Source organism: Harpegnathos saltator, unplaced genomic scaffold (assembly GCF_003227715.2).
Source record: "Harpegnathos saltator strain DR-91 unplaced genomic scaffold, Hsal_v8.6 scaffold61, whole genome shotgun sequence".
Classification (NCBI taxonomy): Eukaryota; Metazoa; Arthropoda; class Insecta; order Hymenoptera; family Formicidae; genus Harpegnathos; species Harpegnathos saltator.
In genome coordinates, this window is record NW_020230438.1 from 198,115 (window position 1) to 219,181 (window position 21,067).

Here is a 21,067-nt window from a genome sequence, read left to right on the forward strand (position 1 = left end):
ACCAGGGCCCGGCGCGATTCACCTCGAGAATGTTGCACATCCGCTTAGACTCGACGGGAAAAACGAAGCGTCATGGGACACCGTATATCGGAACAAGTGTTTCTCGTGCCAAATCTGACACACTAGTGCGGCTAGTACGGAGTGTTAGCGGACGGACTAAATTACCGCCTTCCTGAATTTCTACGGAGTTCCTTCGCCCGCGGCGCGGCGCGCGTACGTGCTGAGCAAATCTCTCTCGTTATCATGGTGTCTTTACGTGACGAGATATTTAATACAACAGCACGATTATTATCGCGACGTATCGCGAGTTTGGCTCTCGACAAACTCGAGAACAGAGAAGATGCATCTTTAGTTGCGAAATGATTTCCGGTAGATTCAAAAGGCAACCGTGGATGTAAAAGTCATATGTCGACAAAGCTCAGTTTATATGTACATGTGTGTATATGTGTGTGTGTGTGTGTGTGTGTGTGTGTGTGCGTGTGTGTGTGTGTGTGTTACATATATACACACACATACAGAGTACAGACGATATTCCGCGCATCGATTCGCGCCGAGCGATGCATTTTTCGGCGGAGGAAAAGATCCAGGAAAGGAGGAATTGTATTTCAAACACTCGTGCGTTATCTCTCGCCCGATCAAGGCGAGTTTTTGAGCAAACAGCGATAGTAAAAACCCACGCGTTTGTCTTGCGAAACGTCGACGTGTCGGCGTCGGCACGTTAGTAGACTCGCTGCACTTGGCGTTGAACGAACTGCCACGGATCTCTCTCGTCAAATAGAGCGAGACGTCAATTTCTGTCTAGTTAGCCTAAACGCACCGATGTCGCACCGTGATTTGAGTGTGTCTCATTAGTGCTGAATTAATTATCCTTGAATCATCGACGGTGAGACGACGGTGGCGCGCCGCCGCCGCCGCCGCCGCCGCCGCCGCCGCCGCCGCCGCCGCATTTAGCGCGCTAGGCATTACCATCTAATTCTCAGCCGGTGATAATGTCGTTGAGATAACGTGACGCGATGATTCGAGTCGGACGAACGTAGCGAACATAGTGACGGGAAAAGGTACGCGTAAAGGAGCCTTAGGTACCTTAAGTTACGAGATGCTTATCTTACCTGTCTCGTATCGAATTCGTCCGCGGTTCCGCGATTCCCCCGCGATTGCGATTAACACGAGATTAACACGAGAGAGAAGACGATATTAGACGAGCCGCGTGCCGCATTGCGCGTGATTTATTTGAATTGACAAAAAGTTATATTCGTGATTACATTCGCGCTCTGGGAATCGTGACCGCGGATTTCTCTCAGTAATCTCTGACTTTTCCAACTTGAGATCTCGCTCTCAATCGAGTACCGATTGTCCGATTGTGCCGGCTGGCTGATTGAGCAGCGTCTGAACGTTGCCGTTCGATTTCGAGTTGTCGATTTACTTGCACGTTGCCGCGACGTAAGTCAATTTTATTTCAAGATAACTCCCCGAACGAATATGCCGAATATGCTTGAGACTGACTCGAGGATTCACCGTTAATTGCGGTATCTCGTCACTCGTGACCGTGCCGGTGTGTGTGTGTGTGTGTGTGTGTGTGTGTGTGTGTGTGTGTGATACCGAGGAACGAGATCGCGCGTGGTCGACCGACCGTCCGACAGTCCGCGCAGTTCAGCGCGATTTATTCTATATAGATAATCGACGCCAGCCGATGCGCCGATACCGATTGCGGTTACCGTTGCGGCAGTGATCGCGAAATCGCGATGCGAATATCCGAACCGGCAAGTAGGTCACTGTCATACGCCAATACGCCGTGCGGCGTCGACGACCGGCGCGCGTTTTGTCCTTCGTTTCGTTCGCTCGTTTGAATCGCGAACTGGCCGATGTCCGAACTCGACGATGACAGAAGCTGACGACACGGCGAACTGAAAGAAACTGGTCCCACGAAACGCCGTCCCGCGACTCCTGTCGGCTCGGCTCAACTCGGCTCTGTTGCTTCGGAGTTTCGCTCCTTCCTCCTCCTGCCGATTCGCGATCATTGCCGACGTCATCGTCGTCGACGCGCAATCGTCGTCGCCGCCGCGCCACCGCCGTACCGCCGTCATGATGTCATCCGCGAACGTCGGATGCTGTCATCGCGAAGACCGAAATCCCAGAGAGACGAGTCCTCCCCCGTGCGCGACGCGCAAGCCACCTCCAGGGGAGTCGAAGAGTCGCGGTCCGCGGTCCGCGGAGGTCACGGTGCTCGGAGTGACGAACGAGTCACTCGATTACTCCGAGACAGTTTCTTCTTTCCTTTTTCTTGTTTCTTCTTGCTTCTTTTTTTCAAGTCAACACGCATTCTTCCGGTATGTTCTACCAAGAGGACCAAGAGGAGACCGCGATTGAACACCGCGTGGAGCGCCAAGTGCCGCGCGCAGTGCCAATGCACCGCCGCCGCCGCCGCCGCCGCCGCCGCCGAACGGGAACGTGAATGGGCGTGAATGAATGACTCGCCGACTCGCGAGAATGCGAGATCCTGCACGGAACGGAACATCCGCAAGCGGGCTCTCGACGATATCAGCAGTGCCGGACTGAAATTAGTGTCGAGTACACTGTAACTTTAGATCTCGTGTCGTTCGAAAGAATTACCTTTGTATACCGCCGGATGAATCATGGAGCGCGATATAAATATCTTGGACACACGATATATGTGTGTGTGTGTGTGTGTGTGTGTGTGCGTGTGCGTGTGTGTGTGCGTGTGCGTGTGCGTGAGCGTGTGCGTGTGCGTGTGCGTGAGCGTGTGCGTGTGCGTGCGCGTGTGCGTGTGCGTGTGCGTGTGTGTATACGCACTTGTTGTTCAAAATAGACGGATTCCAAGCATTCGTTCGCTTCGTGCAATTTGATTCGATTATTTTTTTATGATCTACGCACGGGACGATCGAAGGTGGTGGTATCTCTCGACTGAGTCGTGGCTGAGGGCCCGAACGGATTTGAATGCGTCACTGCGTTGCCGGCTTGTTACCGGCCTGCCGTATCAGACCGGGCCGACGTCACGGCGAGCGAAGGTATTCCGGACGTCGCCGTCGCGGGCCCGTCGTCGGTTAACCTGGCCCAGAAACCAAGCCGGAACTGCCGGCGGAATCAATGACCTTGGCGAACGAGCTCCGCTCATGGTCGGCCTCGGGAAGAAAGTTTCAACGTCGGGAGAGTCTTCAGCGACGACGAAGTGACGGCGACGGCGACGGTGACGGGGCGGTCTCGGCTCTTGGTTCTAATCTTTAATTTTTTCACGATTCTTTTGCAAAAATCGTGAACATCTTCTTGAAAATTCAGATCATGACGAGAGAGTTGACGGAATTCGACGAGAGGAGACTTCACATCGCTTGTCGAATTCAATCTCTCACTTTGATGCAACCTGAAATTAATTGCATTTTAATACAATAATGAGATAAGATTTTGCGCGATTTGCATCTAAATAAATTCTACCAAAATAAATTGCGTCTTGAGACGGGCAAGGCAAACGGATGTGAAATTGATCTTTTCCAATTTGCAATCTGCAAGATGTTTCGGTCCCTATAGTAGTGTTCCTACTAAACTCTGCTAGACTCTGTTCCTTCCAAACGGCCCTGGCTCTAGTAAGTTAAGACCTCGATGAGCGATACTCGGCAACGTTAGCAACATTAATCGCGAGCACAAAGCCACTTGAGATGCTGCACTTTTGTCGATGCGGATGTTTCGCTCAGGAATAATAATTGGGTCGAGGAATGCCGCGTGAAGATGTATCTCTGATCAATCTCTGACCAAAAAATAAATAAAAAAAAATGTTAATTCTCAGACATTGCGTTAAAAGAAAATCGGCGTGTTGCGTCAAGACTCAATTCGCGGTGCGTTAAAATAATGATGATGATCAACTCTCGGGAGAATAAAATTAAAATAATGGGAGATTTGATTCGTGTGACGTGTGAGACAGACACTCAGCTCACGTTGAAACTGCATGCATTCAGCGCGCGGTTGACGCACTATGTGTCCGGCATGCGTGACGTACTCACCTACCGCAAGAATGCGAATTTCCATCGGTGCTATCCGTGAGATCGCATTTAGAGATTCAGGCCAGTTCCGCCTCCTCATCGAAATCCGCCGTCGGTTTTTTGCTTCGCAATTTCTTTCTTCTAAGCGGCGTCGGGGCGTCGGTATTTGCACGAACGGTGTTTGCGAATTCCAAACCTTACTTTCCTAACATATACCGACGTTGCACCTCGCGAAATATCAATCTTCGATGAATATCTGTCGACTTTTGAGATATCGTCGAATGATATCTCTTGCTTCGTCGTATAAACTTTTCTAATTGTTACTAAAAATATCATGCTTATTTGCAACATATAAAATTATTTGAAATGATGTTCTCAAGATCCGGTAATTGATAAAATTTACTAGATATTCTTCTAATCAATTCTAATATGTCATACCGAGAAAAGAGCTTGTTAAAATTGACGAAAGATATAAGGAATAATGGAAAGAAAGAGCAATTTTAACCTGATATTTTAGTTATTCTCTCTCTCTCTCTCTCTCTCTCTCTCTCTCTCTCTCTCTCTCTCTCTCTCTCTCTCTCTCTCTCCCCCCCCTCTTTCTCTCTCTCTCTCTCTCTCTCTCCCTCTCTCTCTCTCCCTCTCTCTCTCTCCCTCTCTCTCTCTCCCTCTCTCTCTCTCCCTCTCTCTCTCTCCCTCTCTCTCTCTCCTCTCCTCTCTCTCTCTCTCTCTCTCTCTCCTCTCTCTCTCTCTCTCTCTCCTCTCTCTCTCTCTCTCTCTTTCTCTCTCTCTCTCGCTCAGATTACTTTCAGTAAATATCTCATGAGAAATTTAAGTGTCAACTCTTCCTTATCGGAATCTCGAATCTAGCTCCTTTATAAGCTACAATTTTATAACATTTTATTTTATTCGCTGTAACCAACGGGAATTAACGACGAAAATTAATGACTTCTGACAAAGAGTCACTCCTTTGAATCTCACTCTCTCAGCAGATTGAGGTATTCAAATTTACTTCTCCTGTTCTAACACAGATGACGCGAGTATCGCGTGCGAAGATGGTTCACATGTCACGTGATCATCTGTGTCCTGTGATGTAAACAACTTCGTTCACTTCACGACTCACGTGCGTGCGATTCAGCGTGCTGTGCGGGCTTGTAAGTCGTGTGATTTCTCATCGGTTCATTAGCGTGTTTTAATATTGCAATATGATTAAGACTCGTGACGTAACTAAGACTTGTTGCATCTGCAAAAAGAAGAAAGCTTCTTACAAATGTCCTATATGCAAAGAGCCCTAGTAAGTAGGAGCCCTCTTAACTTATTAATTAAGTTTTCACCTGTAAGGTTATGTGTTTTATTAGGTTAGGTTATGTATTTTATTATAGGCAATGTTCATAGATCATGAGTATTTTATTTGCCTCAGCTGCTCTGTGACATGCTGCAAAGGGCACAAGGTACAAGGCTGCGAGCTTCCGAAAGTACCTGAGAAATCTGCAAGTCCTGAGAAACTTGCGAATTCTAAGAAATTTCAGATAGCTGACAATGATGTCACTCGTAGGTATATGTTCCCAACAGAAGATACTGTGCCCATAGAAAAGCTGGAGCAATTGCGTTACAGCAATGAGCTGAAAGAATGCCTGGCAAATCCTCACGTACGTAATATGATGAAGGAGGTCGTGAACAGTCATAACCCTACCTTAGCAATTGCAAGAGCTATGACGGAACCGATATTTGTGGAAATGGCAGATGCTTGTCTGAGGATCGTAGAACTGCCAGAAGAGGACAGACCGTGCTGAGTGGCCTCTGTATGCACTATTATATTATACAAAACTGTTACGTATATTGTAAAATAATATATGGGGATTTTTTGTACAATTTCCCATATGTGTGAAAGAAAAGATAGGTATGTAGAAGCTAATGTGTGCGTGCGCAAAGGACGATTAGATCAGAAAACAATATCTTTTCCTTCATATTTATTTTTTTGCACAAGTGGATATAAACAAATCTTAGATGCGAATGGGGTGATTGTATACTTCCTTACAAGAAAGGATGATTAAGCAAGATAGATTATGCATTAAGGTGAATGTGTTATCTTAAGTTATCGGTGCAACCTTTATGCGATGTACGAAAGGAACAAAACTTTAGTAGCTTTATTTCGTGAAGAGACAATTGAGTGGCTCTTAAGTTTCGGTGTTTTTGTCTTTTTCTTTTCTTCTCTTTTCTTTTCTTTTCTCCTCTTTCAATTTCTAATTAGAGTTCCGAGTGCTGAGAGTAATAGGACGAAACATAACTCTCAACATCTTTCGGTATCTGCGCACAGTCCAGTTCGGCTTCGAGAGCGTGATATCTCTTTCTGACGTGATGTGCTGCCATTTTCGGTTGCCTGTCCCTCGTGAAGATTCCTTTCTTATTTCCGCCTACTCTGGTATACGCTGAAGAAACGTGCAAATATCGAGAAATACTGTTGAGCGATCGAAATCGAGCGAATTTCCTCGAAATATTTTCGTTTCTTCTTGAAAAACTAAAAGGCTCTATAAATTAACGCATCGTTTTATTTCATCGTTGTACTTACTTTGCGCGGTGCGGAAGTCGGCGAAATTCCAGATGAATTCGCCGATGAAAAAGCCCTCTTGTCGCAAACGATCGAAGGCCTCGAAATGTCTGGAGAATAGTTCTTTCTGATATTCTTCGCTCCATACGTAATCCGGTAGCTGCGGTACCGGACGAACGTTCGATGAATGAAACAATTACAACGATGTATAACAGAGAGTATATTAAGAAAGATAATGAAGATAATAGTGTTATTATATTAATACAGAGTATATACATTTAGCAAAGTGTGTCTACACATCATATTCTTATGATTAATACCTCGTGTAAACCTGGCATGGTGTCGGCTCCGTATTCGGACATCAGCACCGGCTTATTGTACTTTCTGTGCCAGGCCTCGGCTTCCCCTTGTACTCGGTCGGTGATCATGTCTAGCCTGCCGGCGTTGCTGTACCAAGCATTGTAACGATTGAAACTGATCACATCGAGAAATTGACCAGCCTTGTCCTCCTGGATCAGCGATTAGAAAATCGGCGATTGTTTAAAAAATGGAAAAGATGTTTCTCGTCGTGTCACGGTCTCTCTCTCTCTCTCCCTCTCTCCCTCCCCCCCTCTCTCTCTCTCTCTCCTCCCTCTCCCTCTCCCCCCTCTTTCTAGAAGACATTCTAATTTTGTATGAAACTTATGAAATTTCTGCTGATTTCATCTTTATATTCGGTTAATCGCGACATTCGCGACCGAAGTGTTACGGGTTACCTGCACTCCGCGAGCCAGAGCGATAGTGAGCGGCCTCGTAGGGTCGACCGCTTTTGCGTGATGAGCGACTTGTTTGAAGTACTCTTTTGCTTGGGGCAATTGCGTCCTCGGTTCGTTGGCCAAGGACCACATGATCACCGACGGCCGATTCTTGTCTCTGCGGATGAGCTCGGACAGCGAGTCCTTGTGACGCGAGAGCAAGGACGGCGAAAAATTCTCCGTGTCGACTGACGGACACTCGTCGATCACGAGAAAGCCGAGTCTGCGAGGGGCAAACGAGTGTGTGTGTCTCTCTCCCTCTCTCTCTCTCTCTCTCTCTCTCTCTCTCTCTCTCTCTCTCTCTCTCTCTCTCTCTCTCTCTCTCTCTCTCTCTCTCTCTCTCTCTCTCTCTCTCTCTCTCTCTCCCCCCTCTCTCTCCCTCTCTCGTTTAACAGAAGTTTTGAGAAAAGATGCCTCACACACACACACACACACACACACACACGTGATACACGACGATGAGGAGGAAAATTGTCATCTACCTGTCGGCCATATCGAGGACCTCGTCGCTGTAGGGATAGTGGCTGGTTCTGTAGGCGTTAGCGCCCACCCATTGAAGCAGTTCGTGATCCCTGACTGCGGTCACAAGGTCGAAGCCGCGTCCTCTGATGACCGAGTCCTCGTGTCGACCGAAACCACGCATGTACACCGGTCGATCGTTCAGCAGGAGACTCGTGTTGGTCCATGCGAGAGTCCTGATGCCGATCGGTAGTCGGTACATGTCTGGCTTCGTGGCGTTCGCTACCGACAGCTTTACCTTCAAGGAAAAGATCGGACTTTTACTTTTGTGCGAATCGAGCCGGAACCGGAATGTCTCTTTGCCGGTTTCGGTCATTTACTACAGCAAGTAAAAAGTAAGATATATAGTAAGATGTATAGTCGAGGAAAAATGCGCTTCTCAACTCCGCTGTGCGGATAAAATTTTTCATCGCCGGATGAACGTTTCACAATACAGAAAAGATTAGAGTTGTTTTATTATAGTCATTTCATAGTCATAGCGAGTATGAGCGAGTATAAGCGAAATTATTCCGAAATTATTGCGCAAATCTGCAAAATCTGCAAATCTCTTAATTCCCAAGTTTCATCGATTTCATACTTCCAAAGTATAAAGGTATCCCGGTTTGGGGTCCATGCCCCTAGGCCACCAGAGCCTGGCGAGTGGGACTTTCAAGGTGCCGGACAGGCCGTAGACAGGCTCCTTGATAGCCAGAGTGTCCTCGGCGTCGTGCAACGTGACACTGCAGATTGGTGTTTCCCCTTCGCGCAATCCGGCCGGTTGTACGATGTACTTGACGATTCCCATGTCACCGAGCAGGCCCGTCTTCACCGTGATGTCCTCGACGTAGACGCGCGGCGTAGCGTATAGTAAAACGGACCTTTGCCAGAATATCAAGAGACAGTTTCATCGTTTCTTTATTGATAATCATTTCTCCTCCTTTTGTACACGAATACGAATAAGTTTTTCTTTCTTCATTCTTTTTCCTCCTTGTCTTTCCTCTTTTCGTGAATTTTGCTCGTTTCTCTCGTTTCGCGAAGGAAATCGAGCGAAGGTTAAATTGGTGCTTAAATTGCCAAATCCGCGCCGAGAATTTAATTTTTAATTTGTCTCGAAATATCGCACGCGATCGCGATCGCGGGCCGCCGAATCTCGCCGAATGAATTGTCCATCTCTCCGTTTTTCAGCGTCGTAGAACCGAAACCGCGCCTTTTCTGTTTTTTTTTTTTCCTCTTTTTATTCACGAGTAGCGGAAATCGCGCGCGTCGTAACGCATCGAATACTCTCTTGAATTCTTCCACAAAGCCCACGGATAGATAGGGATCTATTATATATATATATATATATATATAGTATATAGGGGCGAGTGAAATTCGCATCGCTTCAGAGAGCCCGAAAAGTCCCTGTCGTATGTGAATCGGTGGTACAACGCTATTACACGTTTATGTGTGTGTGTCACATGTTTTCCTTTTATTCAAATTAATCTTATCAGAACTGTACTCTTCTTCCAGAACTGATTGTGACCGTGTGCGATTGGAAATTCAATTTTACGCAACGATTTTGTCAATTCCTTGCCATTTATTTTCTGTATATCACTGTTCTGTGAATTGACTCAACAAGCTGCAACAGCACTTGCGAGAAGAATTCTCAGTCTCAAAAGGGTTCGAGCGAAGGATTGAAGATGAATGTTTTTAATTTAATTAATTAATAAACCGTTTGCTTTTCTTTCTCTTTTCCTCTCACCTGTGTATACCGGCATAGTTGAAGAAATCAAAGGTATAGGTCTGCAGGTGTACAGTGCCGTTCTCGGTGGGCGCCTCCAGAATTTTGCCCTGAGGGACACTAGTCTGCAACAAGGTGTTGTCCACGGCGACGGTGATGCGATTTTTGTCGCCGAAAGTGACATACGACGAGATCTCCGCCTCGAAGGGCAGGTGGCCCATCTCGTGGTTAGTCACCAGGTCGTTGTTCACCCACTAACAAAAAGCGCGAAAGTGCTCGTGATCGTGCATCGTGCGAGTAGTTTCCGCGTACTCTGGCCGCGTCGATCCGCAACGTTAACGGTTAAATGTATTACACTTCTTGTTTCTCTTTTGCCCTCCCTTTTGCGCTACCGTAGATTTTCAGTAAGCGCGTAAGCGGCTAGACGAAATTCGCGAAAGGGCGAATGGGTTACATTTAATATTTAAGATAATAAAAAGGCCCGGTCTGGTCTCTACGATCTGACACGATCACGATTACGCGTGTGCGACACGTGCGTGTGTGATCTCAAACGAAACTGTACAACTGTACTGTAATTTTCACTTCAGATTGCTGTCCCGAATAAATCCCGACTGAATCCCGACCGAGCCCAGGTTGCTCACCACTTGGGCTAGATAGTTGACCGAGCCGAATCTCACGAACACCCGTTGATCTTTCCAAGAGGAGGGCACGAAAAACGTCCTCTGGTACCAGACAGCGCCGACGTGGTCCCTGAGATCCCGCGACGTCGTGATATCATTGTAGGACGACGGTACGGGCATCTTGATCATCTCGCCGACCTACAAAGATACAGAGTGTTTTACTTGCGTAAACGTAGTCCCTGCTAATGATGGGGGTAATTGGGCAACGTGTAATTATACAAGATTAAATTAATTTTTACGCGACCTTTTCGACGACGCGAGTGAGATCGGCGGGAAAAGTGGGTGCGCGAGTCGGAGTTACTTTGGCGCGGCGAAATTCGCCAGACACAGACAACGTTGACGAGAGAGACGAGTGATACGGAAATGTACATAGCGTTAAAATTCAAGAGAGAGAATCGCGGAGCTGTTTAATCTTCTCTCTCTCTCTCTCTCTCTGGGACATTCTCTGGATATATAAATGCAGCGTGTCGTTGAATCCTCGAAGAAATGATCTCTAGGTGAGGGGGTTCACAGAGTTCACACTACTATATATTATTATATATATATATATATATATATATTATATATTATATATTATTATTATATATTTTTAATATATTACTATATATTATATATAGTAATAATATATAGTAATATATTATATATTACTATATATTATATATATATATATATTGTTGCAAGGAGAGTATATATAAGGTGCGGAGAATTTCAAACGGCCGCGCCGGTCCTGAATCACCGGAGCCACGAGCAATAATTCAAATTCGAAGTCTTCGCGCGAAATTAACGACTGGATATTCTCGTATTCTCGGATGCCTCGGGGATGTATTATGTAACTGCATGTGTGTGTGTAGTGTCTCTCCCGTTCTCTTCTGTTCTGGGGGGATCTTCTGAGAATTAACTTTCCATTTCAGTTCGACTACTTTGCCGCGCTTTTCCACTCTTCTCCCTCCAATCTTCTCTCTTCGCTTTCACAAGTAATGAAACAAATTATTTTGTCAAGTATTCAAAATTATTAAATTCATATCATGTTACACCATCGTTGTACCTTCGACAGATCATAGGCGAACCATCCTTCTCTGTAACCTTTCAGCGCGTCCCCCACAGGTGACACGATAAAGTCCCATAGCCCATCGAGAGATCTCACCTATCGAATAACAAAAAAAAGATCAAAATCAATATTATCGAATACTTTACGCTGTGTGTGTATTCTTACTCTCGTATCAGTATTACATAAGAGTGTCTGATCGACTCGAGTCGAGTTTGTCGAGTGCGAGCGTAACGTATAATCGTGCATCTGTGCACGACGGAAACGATAAGCGTGGATTGATTGTCACGTGTGTGGAACGAGGTTCAAGTGGCACGTTAAAAGAGCGGCAGCATCACGTTGTCGCGTCACGTAAGATTTACCTCTCGGGATTCACTTTCTCTAGGATACAGCAGACCGGGAAGAGGAGTCGGAAATGTCTCCTCGTAAGGCAACGGCGAGATCTCGATCGACGGTGACTCGGGGAACTCCGGCTCCGGTCCGGATTCACCGGCCATCGCGGCGCCGATTAAGAAGAAGATCAAGCACCGCATCCTTCTGCGACCCTCCTAATTAACAAATAATTACGTATTCCCGCAGTGAGAGAGTGCAGTCGTTTATCGTTAGGATCTCGCGTCGCAAGCCGCAGTGCTTCAGCGCCGCAGCGCCGCGCAGTGCTGGAAAGTGCGGCAAATTATTTATTAATGATTCTCCAAGGCTTTGCACGTTGCACGCGTGTTGTTGCACGTTACGCGTATATCGCGTATGTTTTTCATATTGATGATATGCAACAATGAAATGCAACGAAATGCTTGCGAAATGACCAATGACCAACTTGCGCAAAATATTACATTTATATTTATGACGCTCGAAAGTTTAAAAACTTATCTAAAGAGAACTTATCTTTCTTACACAGACTCTGTTAAGTGCAAAGTTATGTCTTCACCATTTAACGTTACGTTTCGTTTACGACGTGCGATGAATCTTAATTAATAAAAACGGTTGTTCAGTTGTTGCCCGTTGCCTTTGTCTTTCGTCTTTGCCGTGTTGCCGTCTTTCTTTATCGCGATTAGTGTGTGTGTGTGTGTGTGTGTGTGTGTGTGTGTGTGTGTGACAATCGTCTCTCTTCTTGCGACTGTATCGAGTTCTCTCCGCCGCACGGCACGTTCTCTCCGCGCCGTGAAAATGCATCCAACGAACGTCGTCGCACTGCATTCACGTTGCACAGCTTAGCGCACCACACAGCAGCACACAGTCACCAGTGTGACGAGCGACAATGTCAGTGTGTGTTGGGTTTTGCGAATCGACTATCCCCAGCAACACGCTATGGTCGACTGATCCATCGAGCGTCGAGCTTCCTCCGATAAAGTATTAACGAATTCTCATATCTGATAACGAGTTCAATTCGGGGTGATAATTTTTTCGCACATCTCGCACTGTTTATGATATATGAGTCTGAGTTTACAATTCAATGAGCTTGTTTTCCATACCAAGTCTGCATTCTGCATGCTGGCTGCCTTATCACGCACGATGGAAATAATCTCACTAGATCTTTATGATTAGGTTATTATGATTCAAACTCCTCTTCGAAATTTTCACACGGGTCCAAACGGGAAGTTACGCGACTGTCACTGCTATTATCCGAAACATCAAAACAGTCGAACAAAGAAACACTCGAGAGACACACTCAAAGCTCATCTCATATTTTTAGTCAGACTTTAGAAACTCATAACCAACGAAACAATTATCCTCGATTATTGTTTATATTTCTTCGCATCTCTCTCTCTCTCTCTCTCTCTCTCTCTCTCTCTCTCTCTCTCTCTCTCTCTCTCTCTCTCTCTCTCTCTCTCTCTCTCTCTCTCTCTCTCTCTTCAACGATCCACAAAGACGGAGGTCCAAGGTGGAGGGATTTACGACGCGCATTCGCTTCGCGCAATCGCGCTACGCGGGCTCTCTCTGAACCAAAGGTTCGTCTCTCTGTGGACAAAGCTCGTCCACGCGGCACTCCTCTCCTAGCACGCTCATTTCTTTTTCTCTTTTAATTTTATCCGACGACACCCACGAGAGAGAAGGCGAGACCGGTCCTTTGGCATCTGACCTTCCGAGAAAGAGCATCGAGGCAACGACTCTTCGGCAGTGATTCGCGTGTGATACAAATAGCAAACAGCCGAGTTACGAACAAACGTAACGAGAGATGTAATGTCAATGAAATTGAAATTTCCTCTGATCAAGACCGTTTTACCGTTTCATTGAAATTTCTTCCGCCGAGAGAGTTCAATTATCCAAATCGCCTGGTCACTTTTACACAGTGAGAAAAAAAATTTCACTCATCGGGTGATCAATTTTGCATGACCTTTCTAACTGTCGAGCAACGAGCTGGTTGCACCCCGCACACACACACACACACACACACACACACACACACACACACACACACACACACATGTTCTGCAGGGTCTCGTTCGCAGCAATATCGGCTTCCTGGCACGGTGCCCTCCTACGAGAGCAGACTTCCCTTCCCAAAGCATCAAATCGTTTCCTCGTGTCGCGCTTGTGCCGCCACGGCATACTGTGTGTCCCTAATTCCTCGAATAGAAACCATTGTCCATGCCTCAACATCCGGCAATAATATCTAGCACTGAAACGCAATTTCGTCACTTCGTGAGCTTCGAAAGTTCATCGCGTGGGAAAATTCTCCCGCGATGCAATTCGTACGATATCATATTGCTCGCGATTAATTGGATTAATTAAAAGTCAGTCTGTACGGAGAGAGGCGTTCTAGTGAGATGAGAAATCAGTTTTGAGGAACTGATCGCCCGTTCCCTTACATTGTCCTTACATCGATGAAGTTTCTAAACGCGGCCTCGATCGAACAGTTCCCTCGCGATTTCTCTCGCTTTGGACAAGCGTAGATAATTCTCGCGTAGACCCAATCTCGCGAGGCGAGACAATTGATCTCGGCGAAAGCCGAGAGCTTTAAAATAGACGATCCTACAAAGTGCTATCGCATGCGTATTTTTGCAACACATCCGTATGACTGGTTTAACACCGATATTCGTATTGAGAGCGCGATCAAGTGCGCGAGAGACGCGATTACGCGACATGCAAATGGAGCAGTAATGATATACCTAGAATGATGCCTAATATTCTGTCATCGCGCATGATGAGGCGCGCAGATGTCTCGCGCCTCGAACGTCTACTCTACGTCACATATATGTAGTAGGATCACATATAGGAATGAATTAATTGTAAAGTTGCTAAACGTAAAGATTGCAAAACGATCTCAAAACGACCGTGCACATAGGGTTTCGCCTATTTTTAATCGATTTCTCACGCTTTAAGGCATTAAGGGAAATTGCGCGCGCGTGCTTCGTCTGATGAAAATGAATGAATATTGTCTGGAATATAGGTTTATAGGATTATAGGTTTATAGGAATTATGGGTATTGTCGGAATTATAGGTTTTCGGCCGATTGCCGGCAATTTATCGTTCTCACGCCGTTGGAAACGAGTCGGTTGATTTTTACATTACGGATCCCTGCGCCGACCCGCGCAGGGGTCCGATCTCCGATTGACCGTCCCCGCGCGACAGATAATTCAATACGAATGTACGTTCGTTTAATACGCGAAACAACACACCTTGCAACGATCGCCGCGTTCCAGCGTGAGTCCGGTCAAGTCCGCAAGCGACGAGAAATTGCCGTAAAGCGGAACGACTGCGGCCATCTCGAAACTCGATCGTTATTTGAATTTGAATCGAATCAATTTGGCATGGAAGAAAGATCCTTCCTTCCTTCCTTCCTTCCTTCCTTCCTTCCTTCCTTCCTTCCTTCCTTCCTTCCTTCCTTCCTTCCTTCCTTCCTTCCTTCCTTCCTTCCTTCTTTCCTTCCTTCCTTCCTTCCTTCCTTCCTTCCTTCCTTCCTTCCTTCCTTCCTTCCTTCCTTCCTTCCTTCCTTCCTTCGTGAATGATGCCGAGTTTCCTTCCGCGAGTTTCCGCAAACTCTGTTTATATTTTTTCCGATTGCGCTGTTTGTTTGATCGTGTTCCTTCGACTTCCTCCTGTTTTATTCCTACCTAATTCCGCCTCGGATATATTTCGGCTATTTTTTCTCTCTTCCCTCTCTGTACTACGTTTCGTGTCGCCTCTAACGTTCGCTTCTAACATTCGACAATTTGTATCAAAAATTGCACCGAGAGCCTCTTTTCCATGCGCTCGTCCTTGTCTGTATTATGGTCGAGGTTGTATTTCACTCACAGACACAAGTCTGAATGATCCTGTCGATCCTAATCGATTTGCCCGAAATATATTACATGAAGCTGCACTTGGGCTCGATGTGACGGACGGATGGACGGACGGATGGACGGACGGACGGACGGACGGATGGACGGAAGAACGGGCGAGCGGGCGGAGGCAGCTATCGTTGATAACTGACAGTCAATCCTTAACAATCGCACAATCTCACAACGCCGCTAATCCAAATTATATCGGATAATTCTCTCCGTCTAGATCATAGCTCAAAGCTATCGGGGGTTCAAATGCACGCGGTGTTGACGCGTTCACCCGAAGACTGACTACTGCCGACGTAACGTAACACACACACACACACACACACATACAGACACACACTCGAGCCTGAGCCTCCGGGCTCACCGAGCGTAACTAGTCCGCTTCGTTCAACGCGGAGCTGAGCTGAGCAGAGCAGAGCAGAGCGGAGCGGAGCGGAGCGGAGTGGAGGTCCGCAGGAAGCCGACCCGAAAATCTCGCCCACTCCTCTCTTTTCTCTTGCGCTTCCCTCGACCTCGTCGTCGTCGTCGTCGTCGTCGTCGTCGTCGTCGTTGGCGAGGAACTCTACCGGATTTCTGCTACTGCTGCATGAGACTTGATGAGCAGGTAAAGCTGAAAAACACGAAATGGCCTGTGAAGCGTTTACTCGATAAGTATAGACGTTGTAGAGGAGAAGAGTTATCTTGTATTAATTATCGCAATTTTCTTCTCTCTCTCTCTCTCTCTCTCTCTCTCTCTCTCTCTCTCTCTCTCTTTCCTCCAAGACTTCCTTGAAATTTTAGCGCCAATGTGTAGTGTCTCAATACGCTTCGAGTGTATTATCTCATAATGCTATGCGTTGCACGTACGGTTATCGCGATTGTCGCGTGTTTTCCCGTACGTGCCTCGTGTATAATCGTCGCCGATATTCTTATCGCGTTTGCAATAAATACAAAGCAGCTGACTTGCCTACTTGAGAAAAGAAAAAAAAAAGAAACGCGTTGCTTCAAAAGATGAGATAAGATTAAGACGTAACGCTATGTATAAATATCATGGAATTTATTTCACTGTTTCAACTCTGAAATTTCATTTCTATTTTGCCTTCAACTTTTAACTTGGAAATAAAAAAGAAGTAAAGAAAGACATTTTGTCCGACAGAGTTCCACTATATCAAAACTGAATTAATGAACTAATTTTTCGCAATTTTCCTTCTTTTTTTTTTGGACTCGACGATGGTGGTACTTCACGAATGAATTTCTCATTCCCGGTTCCGTTTCTCGTCGCCGACGAAGGAATATTCGTCCCGAGGGGTTATCGTCCCGACAGACGATCTCGATGATTGCGAAAATAAAACGTGTACGTGGCAGGTGGAAGAAGGAAGGAAGGAAGGAAGGAAGGAAGGAAGGAAGGAAGGAAGGAAGGGACGAGCGAGTGTTCGGGTTAACGACCATCCGATAAGACGCCGGAGAGTTCGACGGTCGATAGCCTTCTGTAGCGAATACGCCTGTCCTTTACCTCTACCTCCTCTGCACGCGTGTATCTGTCAGAGACACAGACACATGTTACATTAATAATATATAAAGTAAAAGACAAGAGTATATGTTTCGTTGCAATTGTTATGCATACGGGCTTGCCCGTGTTTCGAATATTTCTTCGAGATTTATCGTAATCTATGTACTTCTAATAATAATTTCGTTCATTAGCATTATTTTCCCCCTGTCAATGTACGTTAATTTGTCCAATTTTATAAAACTTGACTTTGTATAATGCGACCCGCGTGTTAAGGTCTTATCTCGTGCTTTAAAATCGCGCGCTTATGTATCCGGTCGACAAGTTGGAGACTTCTCTTATCGACTGAACTTTGTTCAATCGCCGCCTTTTTTCGTTCATCACGCATAGCAGCAGTTTGCGCGAGTGTCTGGCGTTCGGTTCGGGGTTCCTGGTTCGGCGGTGGGCGCTGGGCGGTCGGTGGCTAGCACGAGCATAGCACGCGGATAGTCTTGTTGCGGTTAAATAAGTAACATTCTAATTAATATACAACTAATTACCATTATTCGGCCGAAATAGCGATTGGATATTATGTTATCGTATCGCGTATCGTAATTCGGCGGTAATAATTTCAAAGTACGAGTTTTCAGCAGCGTTCTTTTTTGATGACGTACAATGATCAGCCCCGCGTTGTAGCCGATCGTTATAGCCGATTAATATGATGGCATTAGTCATACGATCAATGTCCTCTCTAACTTAGACGCGCGTCTTTGACAGCGCAAACAATTAACGAGCATATATTTCTCGCGAGAATGTTTCTCTTCTATCGAGATAACCTAGATACCTAGATACCTAGATAGACCTATCTTTTCATTTTTAACGACAGCGTCGTCACCGTTTTCTATCATATATTGTATCTACGTATCAATAACAACCGTACGTAGCGATAACCATATTGTTGTTAAGGCTCACAGAACAGGCTTGTAGAAAAGCAAGAAAAGGAAAATTTATTCCGAATGTTTATCTGTGGCTGCGAGAAGAGAACGGTGGAAAGAGCTGCTGCCTTCTCTTGGCCAAACTAAAATGCGCACGTCTATCCGATAACCAACCGATACGACGTCGCGTCGGTAAACGTCTTTTCTAAAACGCGGGAGTATTATCGGTACTCTACACGGAGGAAAAGGAAAGAGTTCGAAGAGAATAATTAATGTTCAAATGTATACGAGATAAATGGAAACATTCACGGGGCACTTCAGAATATTGGATTATGTATGTTATGTATGCTGGATTATGTATGTTTCTCTATATAACGTCGTCGCGCAACATCACTCGATATGGGATATTCGCAATATTTTTATCCCTTATTTGTACGAGCGCCGTCGTTGCACCGTTGCACCGTTTTGTTGACATATTTCAAGCTCGTATAGTACGTGAAGGTTCAAGAAAGGAAAGTTCTATATTACACACACACATACACACACATACACACACAGGAGGCGTCTCATGCTCGCGCTTCCGCGCAGGGGCTCTACATTAACGGCCGCGGCCGCGGCGCGCGCATCGCGCACCGCGCGCATAAGCGTCGACGATCTGTAAGTCGTCCCTCCGCGCGCGAACGGGTAAACAGTGTTCCGCCGTCGTGCTGTGTACGTCGTGTTTTCGCGTCGAGAATTTTCCATCGTGCGCAGTCCGAGTGCATCGGGAGTGCCGAATGTAATAGGTATCGGGCGATACCGTTTAATGCATTGTTTCGCCACGCGTGAGCACACGCACGACAAATTCCTCAATCGCGACAAGTGCGAAAGTCTCTCACAGTCGCCGCCGCCGCCGCCGCCACTACCACCGCCGGTATCGTCGACCGCCATTTTCGTAGACACTCGTTCATGCGAGTAGCCCGAAACGCGTGATCGTACATTAGCGATCGTATATTACCGTATTACTAATTGATGACACGATCATTATAACCGTCTTTGAGAATGCGGCACGGTGCTGGCACGTACGTTGATTTCTCGCGACGCGTCGCGCCGCGTCGCGTCGCGTCGCGTCGTGTCGTCGATTTGAACAGTCGCCATTACATTTCCCGCGTTTCTTCCCGGAAAGCAAATCGCGCGAAATGGCAGTACTGATGATCGCGAATGTCGCGTGAGAGAAGTTATCTTCCGCAAGATCGTCGGCAAGAAGTCGGAGGATTTCTCACTAGCTGCGGTGGCCCGACCAGAACAACGTGATCACATCGTAGATTCTGATAGGACAGCCGCCGATTTGCATCGTGGATCTTTTTTGATGGGACTACCGGAGGCTTCGCAACGGCGGTGAGTAATTCATACATGTGAGTTTACTTCTTGAGAAGAAAGTTTATTCCACGAGTACGAAAAGGACAGAGATTCTTTGATCACTGTGTGCGAAATAATGTTATTTCAATAAAAACATCGGAAAGTGACATTAGATTCTGTTATGCGAGTAGATTTATTTATTGAATAAATCAACAACGAAACTGGACTGGATTTTTGACAGCTGATTTGGAGAAGTAATTTTATCGGAAAAGCCAAAAATACTTTGGTGGAAATTGATAACCCTCGGTTGTATTCGAACAAACGATCGATCTTTCGCGCTCGATTCAATTTTACGGATAATGAAATTGATCTCGTTTCCGTAATTCCGTTTGTTCGTTTTAAATCGCGGCATTTAAATCACTCGAAATGGGAATAAACGAAAGAGGATGTTAACGATGCATGCAACATATATCCTTCCGTATCTATCTAACGCGAATATCCTTACGATGGTACGATGGATTCACTACGAATTTTCTTTCGACGAATTTTCATCTCGTATCTCGAGTCGAGTGAGAAAGGGAAAAGGAAAGAAAGAGAGAAGAGAAAGGTCTCGCTGTCCAATTCTTCTATCGAAAAGTTCGCTCTGCTGCAAAAACTCCCGAATGTAAACACTGTTGACACTCTTCAAAAGTCGAATCGTGCAACGTGCAGCAACGGGGCAACTGAGTTAGTTGAGAAAACATTTCATCGTGCGTGTGTGTGTTCATTTAATTTTCAATAGCTTTATCGAAGCGAGATTTTTCAACATACTCGTAAGTTAAATTCACTTGAAATTGAAACAAAGAATAAGGTATTCGCATTTTATCAGAACTTGCAAAATAAATTTATTAGATCGTACAGTTTCATACAATAGACACAGTTTCAATTAATTATAATAAATATTACAGAGTAATGTATTGTGTGTGTCTGTCTGTCTTGAAACTTGGCTCGAGGAAAAATTTGTTTTACATTATTCATCAAAGAATATCGGGTCGTGTGGCTCACGAGCGTAAATTATAGAACAGCCGTTTTTAGATATTTTTATCTGAAAAAAAAGAAAAAAAAAAATATATATATATATATATATATATATATATAGAAAATGTCAGTCTCAAATTATTAGTGAAATTGTCTCTGTCGCGCGGCAACGGGTGTTCGTTAAATAATGAGCCACTCTTTCCTCTCGCTTTATGGACCTGACTGACCATTCACCAATCAAGATCCATCGTTTATGACGTTATTCATAATAGCGTAATTTACGATTTATCGCGCTGCGTCACTAGATTGTCTTTTTTTCGCGAGCGTTGCCCTGCACTTTCCGAGAGACAGATTGTATTTCGATAATTCCGCACGTTAAACACGATCGCGATGTGACGTGACATTTCGAACATTATCGTCATACGCATTAACGCATATCCGGTAATCAGACCGGTAATATTACCTATCCCGTCGTCGGCTATGTCGGGATATGTCATCTAAATATTATATCTTATAAGCGAACAAAAATGGTTGCCATATTTTTGAATTTATCAGAACGAAATTTGAATACCGCATTTGTAATCCACTTCGCGACTTATTCGCGAATAAGGTATCATTTAATTATTCATTCATCTGTTCAAGATTTTGTTATTGAACATACACTTGAGCTTGAGCCGGAATTTATTATCTATCGTGAGTAAAGAAACATCGCTAAAGCTGACTTATATTTCTAGTAATTTCTTGAAAAGTGAACTTTCTGAAAAGTAAATCTTCTG

At 45.5% G+C, this 21,067-nt stretch overlaps 3 protein-coding genes across 8 annotated transcripts in view; 2 read left to right on the forward strand and 1 right to left on the reverse strand.

The window, feature by feature from the left end:
- The first annotated feature begins 5,047 nt into the window (after positions 1–5,047).
- LOC105182675 (zinc finger HIT domain-containing protein 3) lies at positions 5,048–9,555 on the forward strand. Of its 4 annotated transcripts, XM_019841157.2 has the most exons (3): positions 5,050–5,280; positions 5,407–5,788; positions 9,336–9,555. In XM_019841157.2, the coding sequence occupies exons 1-2, from the start codon at positions 5,192–5,194 to the stop codon at positions 5,777–5,779; spliced, it is 462 nt and encodes a 153-aa protein (XP_019696716.1). In that variant the 5' UTR covers positions 5,050–5,191; the 3' UTR covers positions 5,780–5,788; positions 9,336–9,555. The 4 variants fall into 4 exon arrangements, with proteins under 4 accessions (XP_019696718.1, XP_011138598.1, XP_019696716.1 ...); XM_019841159.2 differs by lacking the exon at positions 9,336–9,555 and having other exon boundaries at positions 5,048–5,280; positions 5,350–5,812; XM_011140296.2 differs by lacking the exon at positions 9,336–9,555 and having other exon boundaries at positions 5,048–5,280; positions 5,369–5,812.
- Positions 5,942–15,069, reverse strand: LOC105182676 (beta-glucuronidase). 3 transcript variants are annotated; one of them, XM_011140297.2, is made up of 11 exons: positions 14,889–15,069; positions 11,634–11,819; positions 11,272–11,370; positions 10,188–10,364; positions 9,568–9,800; positions 8,425–8,704; positions 7,811–8,085; positions 7,290–7,551; positions 6,855–7,043; positions 6,556–6,694; positions 5,942–6,415 (listed from the first exon to the last, which is right to left on the reverse strand). In XM_011140297.2, exons 1-11 carry the CDS (start codon positions 14,973–14,975, stop codon positions 6,234–6,236), a joined length of 2,109 nt encoding a protein of 702 aa, XP_011138599.1. In that variant the 5' UTR covers positions 14,976–15,069; the 3' UTR covers positions 5,942–6,233. The 3 variants fall into 3 exon arrangements, with proteins under 3 accessions (XP_011138599.1, XP_011138601.1, XP_011138600.1); XM_011140299.3 differs by lacking the exon at positions 14,889–15,069 and adding an exon at positions 12,163–12,980; XM_011140298.3 differs by lacking the exon at positions 14,889–15,069 and adding an exon at positions 12,154–12,980 and having other exon boundaries at positions 11,634–11,838.
- A 3,561-nt stretch (positions 15,070–18,630) lies between these two features.
- Mmp2 (Matrix metalloproteinase 2) overlaps positions 18,631–21,067 on the forward strand; it is a 146,747-nt gene continuing 144,310 nt past the window's right edge. Inside the window, exon 1 of the mRNA XM_025304474.1 lies at positions 18,631–19,313. The gene's annotated coding sequence lies outside the window, so the exon portion shown is untranslated. The remainder of the gene's footprint in view (positions 19,314–21,067) is intronic.

What these genes read in the sequence shown, in the direction of transcription:
- LOC105182675 (XM_019841157.2), top strand. Translation starts at nt 5,192, where the DNA reads ATGATTAAGACTCGTGACGTAACTAAGACTTGTTGCATCTGCAAAAAG. An exon ending in CCTATATGCAAAGAGCCCTA is followed by an intron (nt 5,281 to 5,406) that starts GTAAGTAGGAGC and finishes TATTTGCCTCAG; the next exon opens with CTGCTCTGTGACATGCTGCA.
- LOC105182676 (XM_011140297.2), bottom strand. Translation starts at nt 14,975, where the DNA reads ATGGCCGCAGTCGTTCCGCTTTACGGCAATTTCTCGTCGCTTGCGGAC. An exon ending in TCAACTATCTAGCCCAAGTG is followed by an intron (nt 9,801 to 10,187) that starts GTGAGCAACCTG and finishes GCTTTTTGTTAG; the next exon opens with TGGGTGAACAACGACCTGGT. An exon ending in GATACCTTTATACTTTGGAA is followed by an intron (nt 8,086 to 8,424) that starts GTATGAAATCGA and finishes TTTTCCTTGAAG; the next exon opens with GTAAAGCTGTCGGTAGCGAA.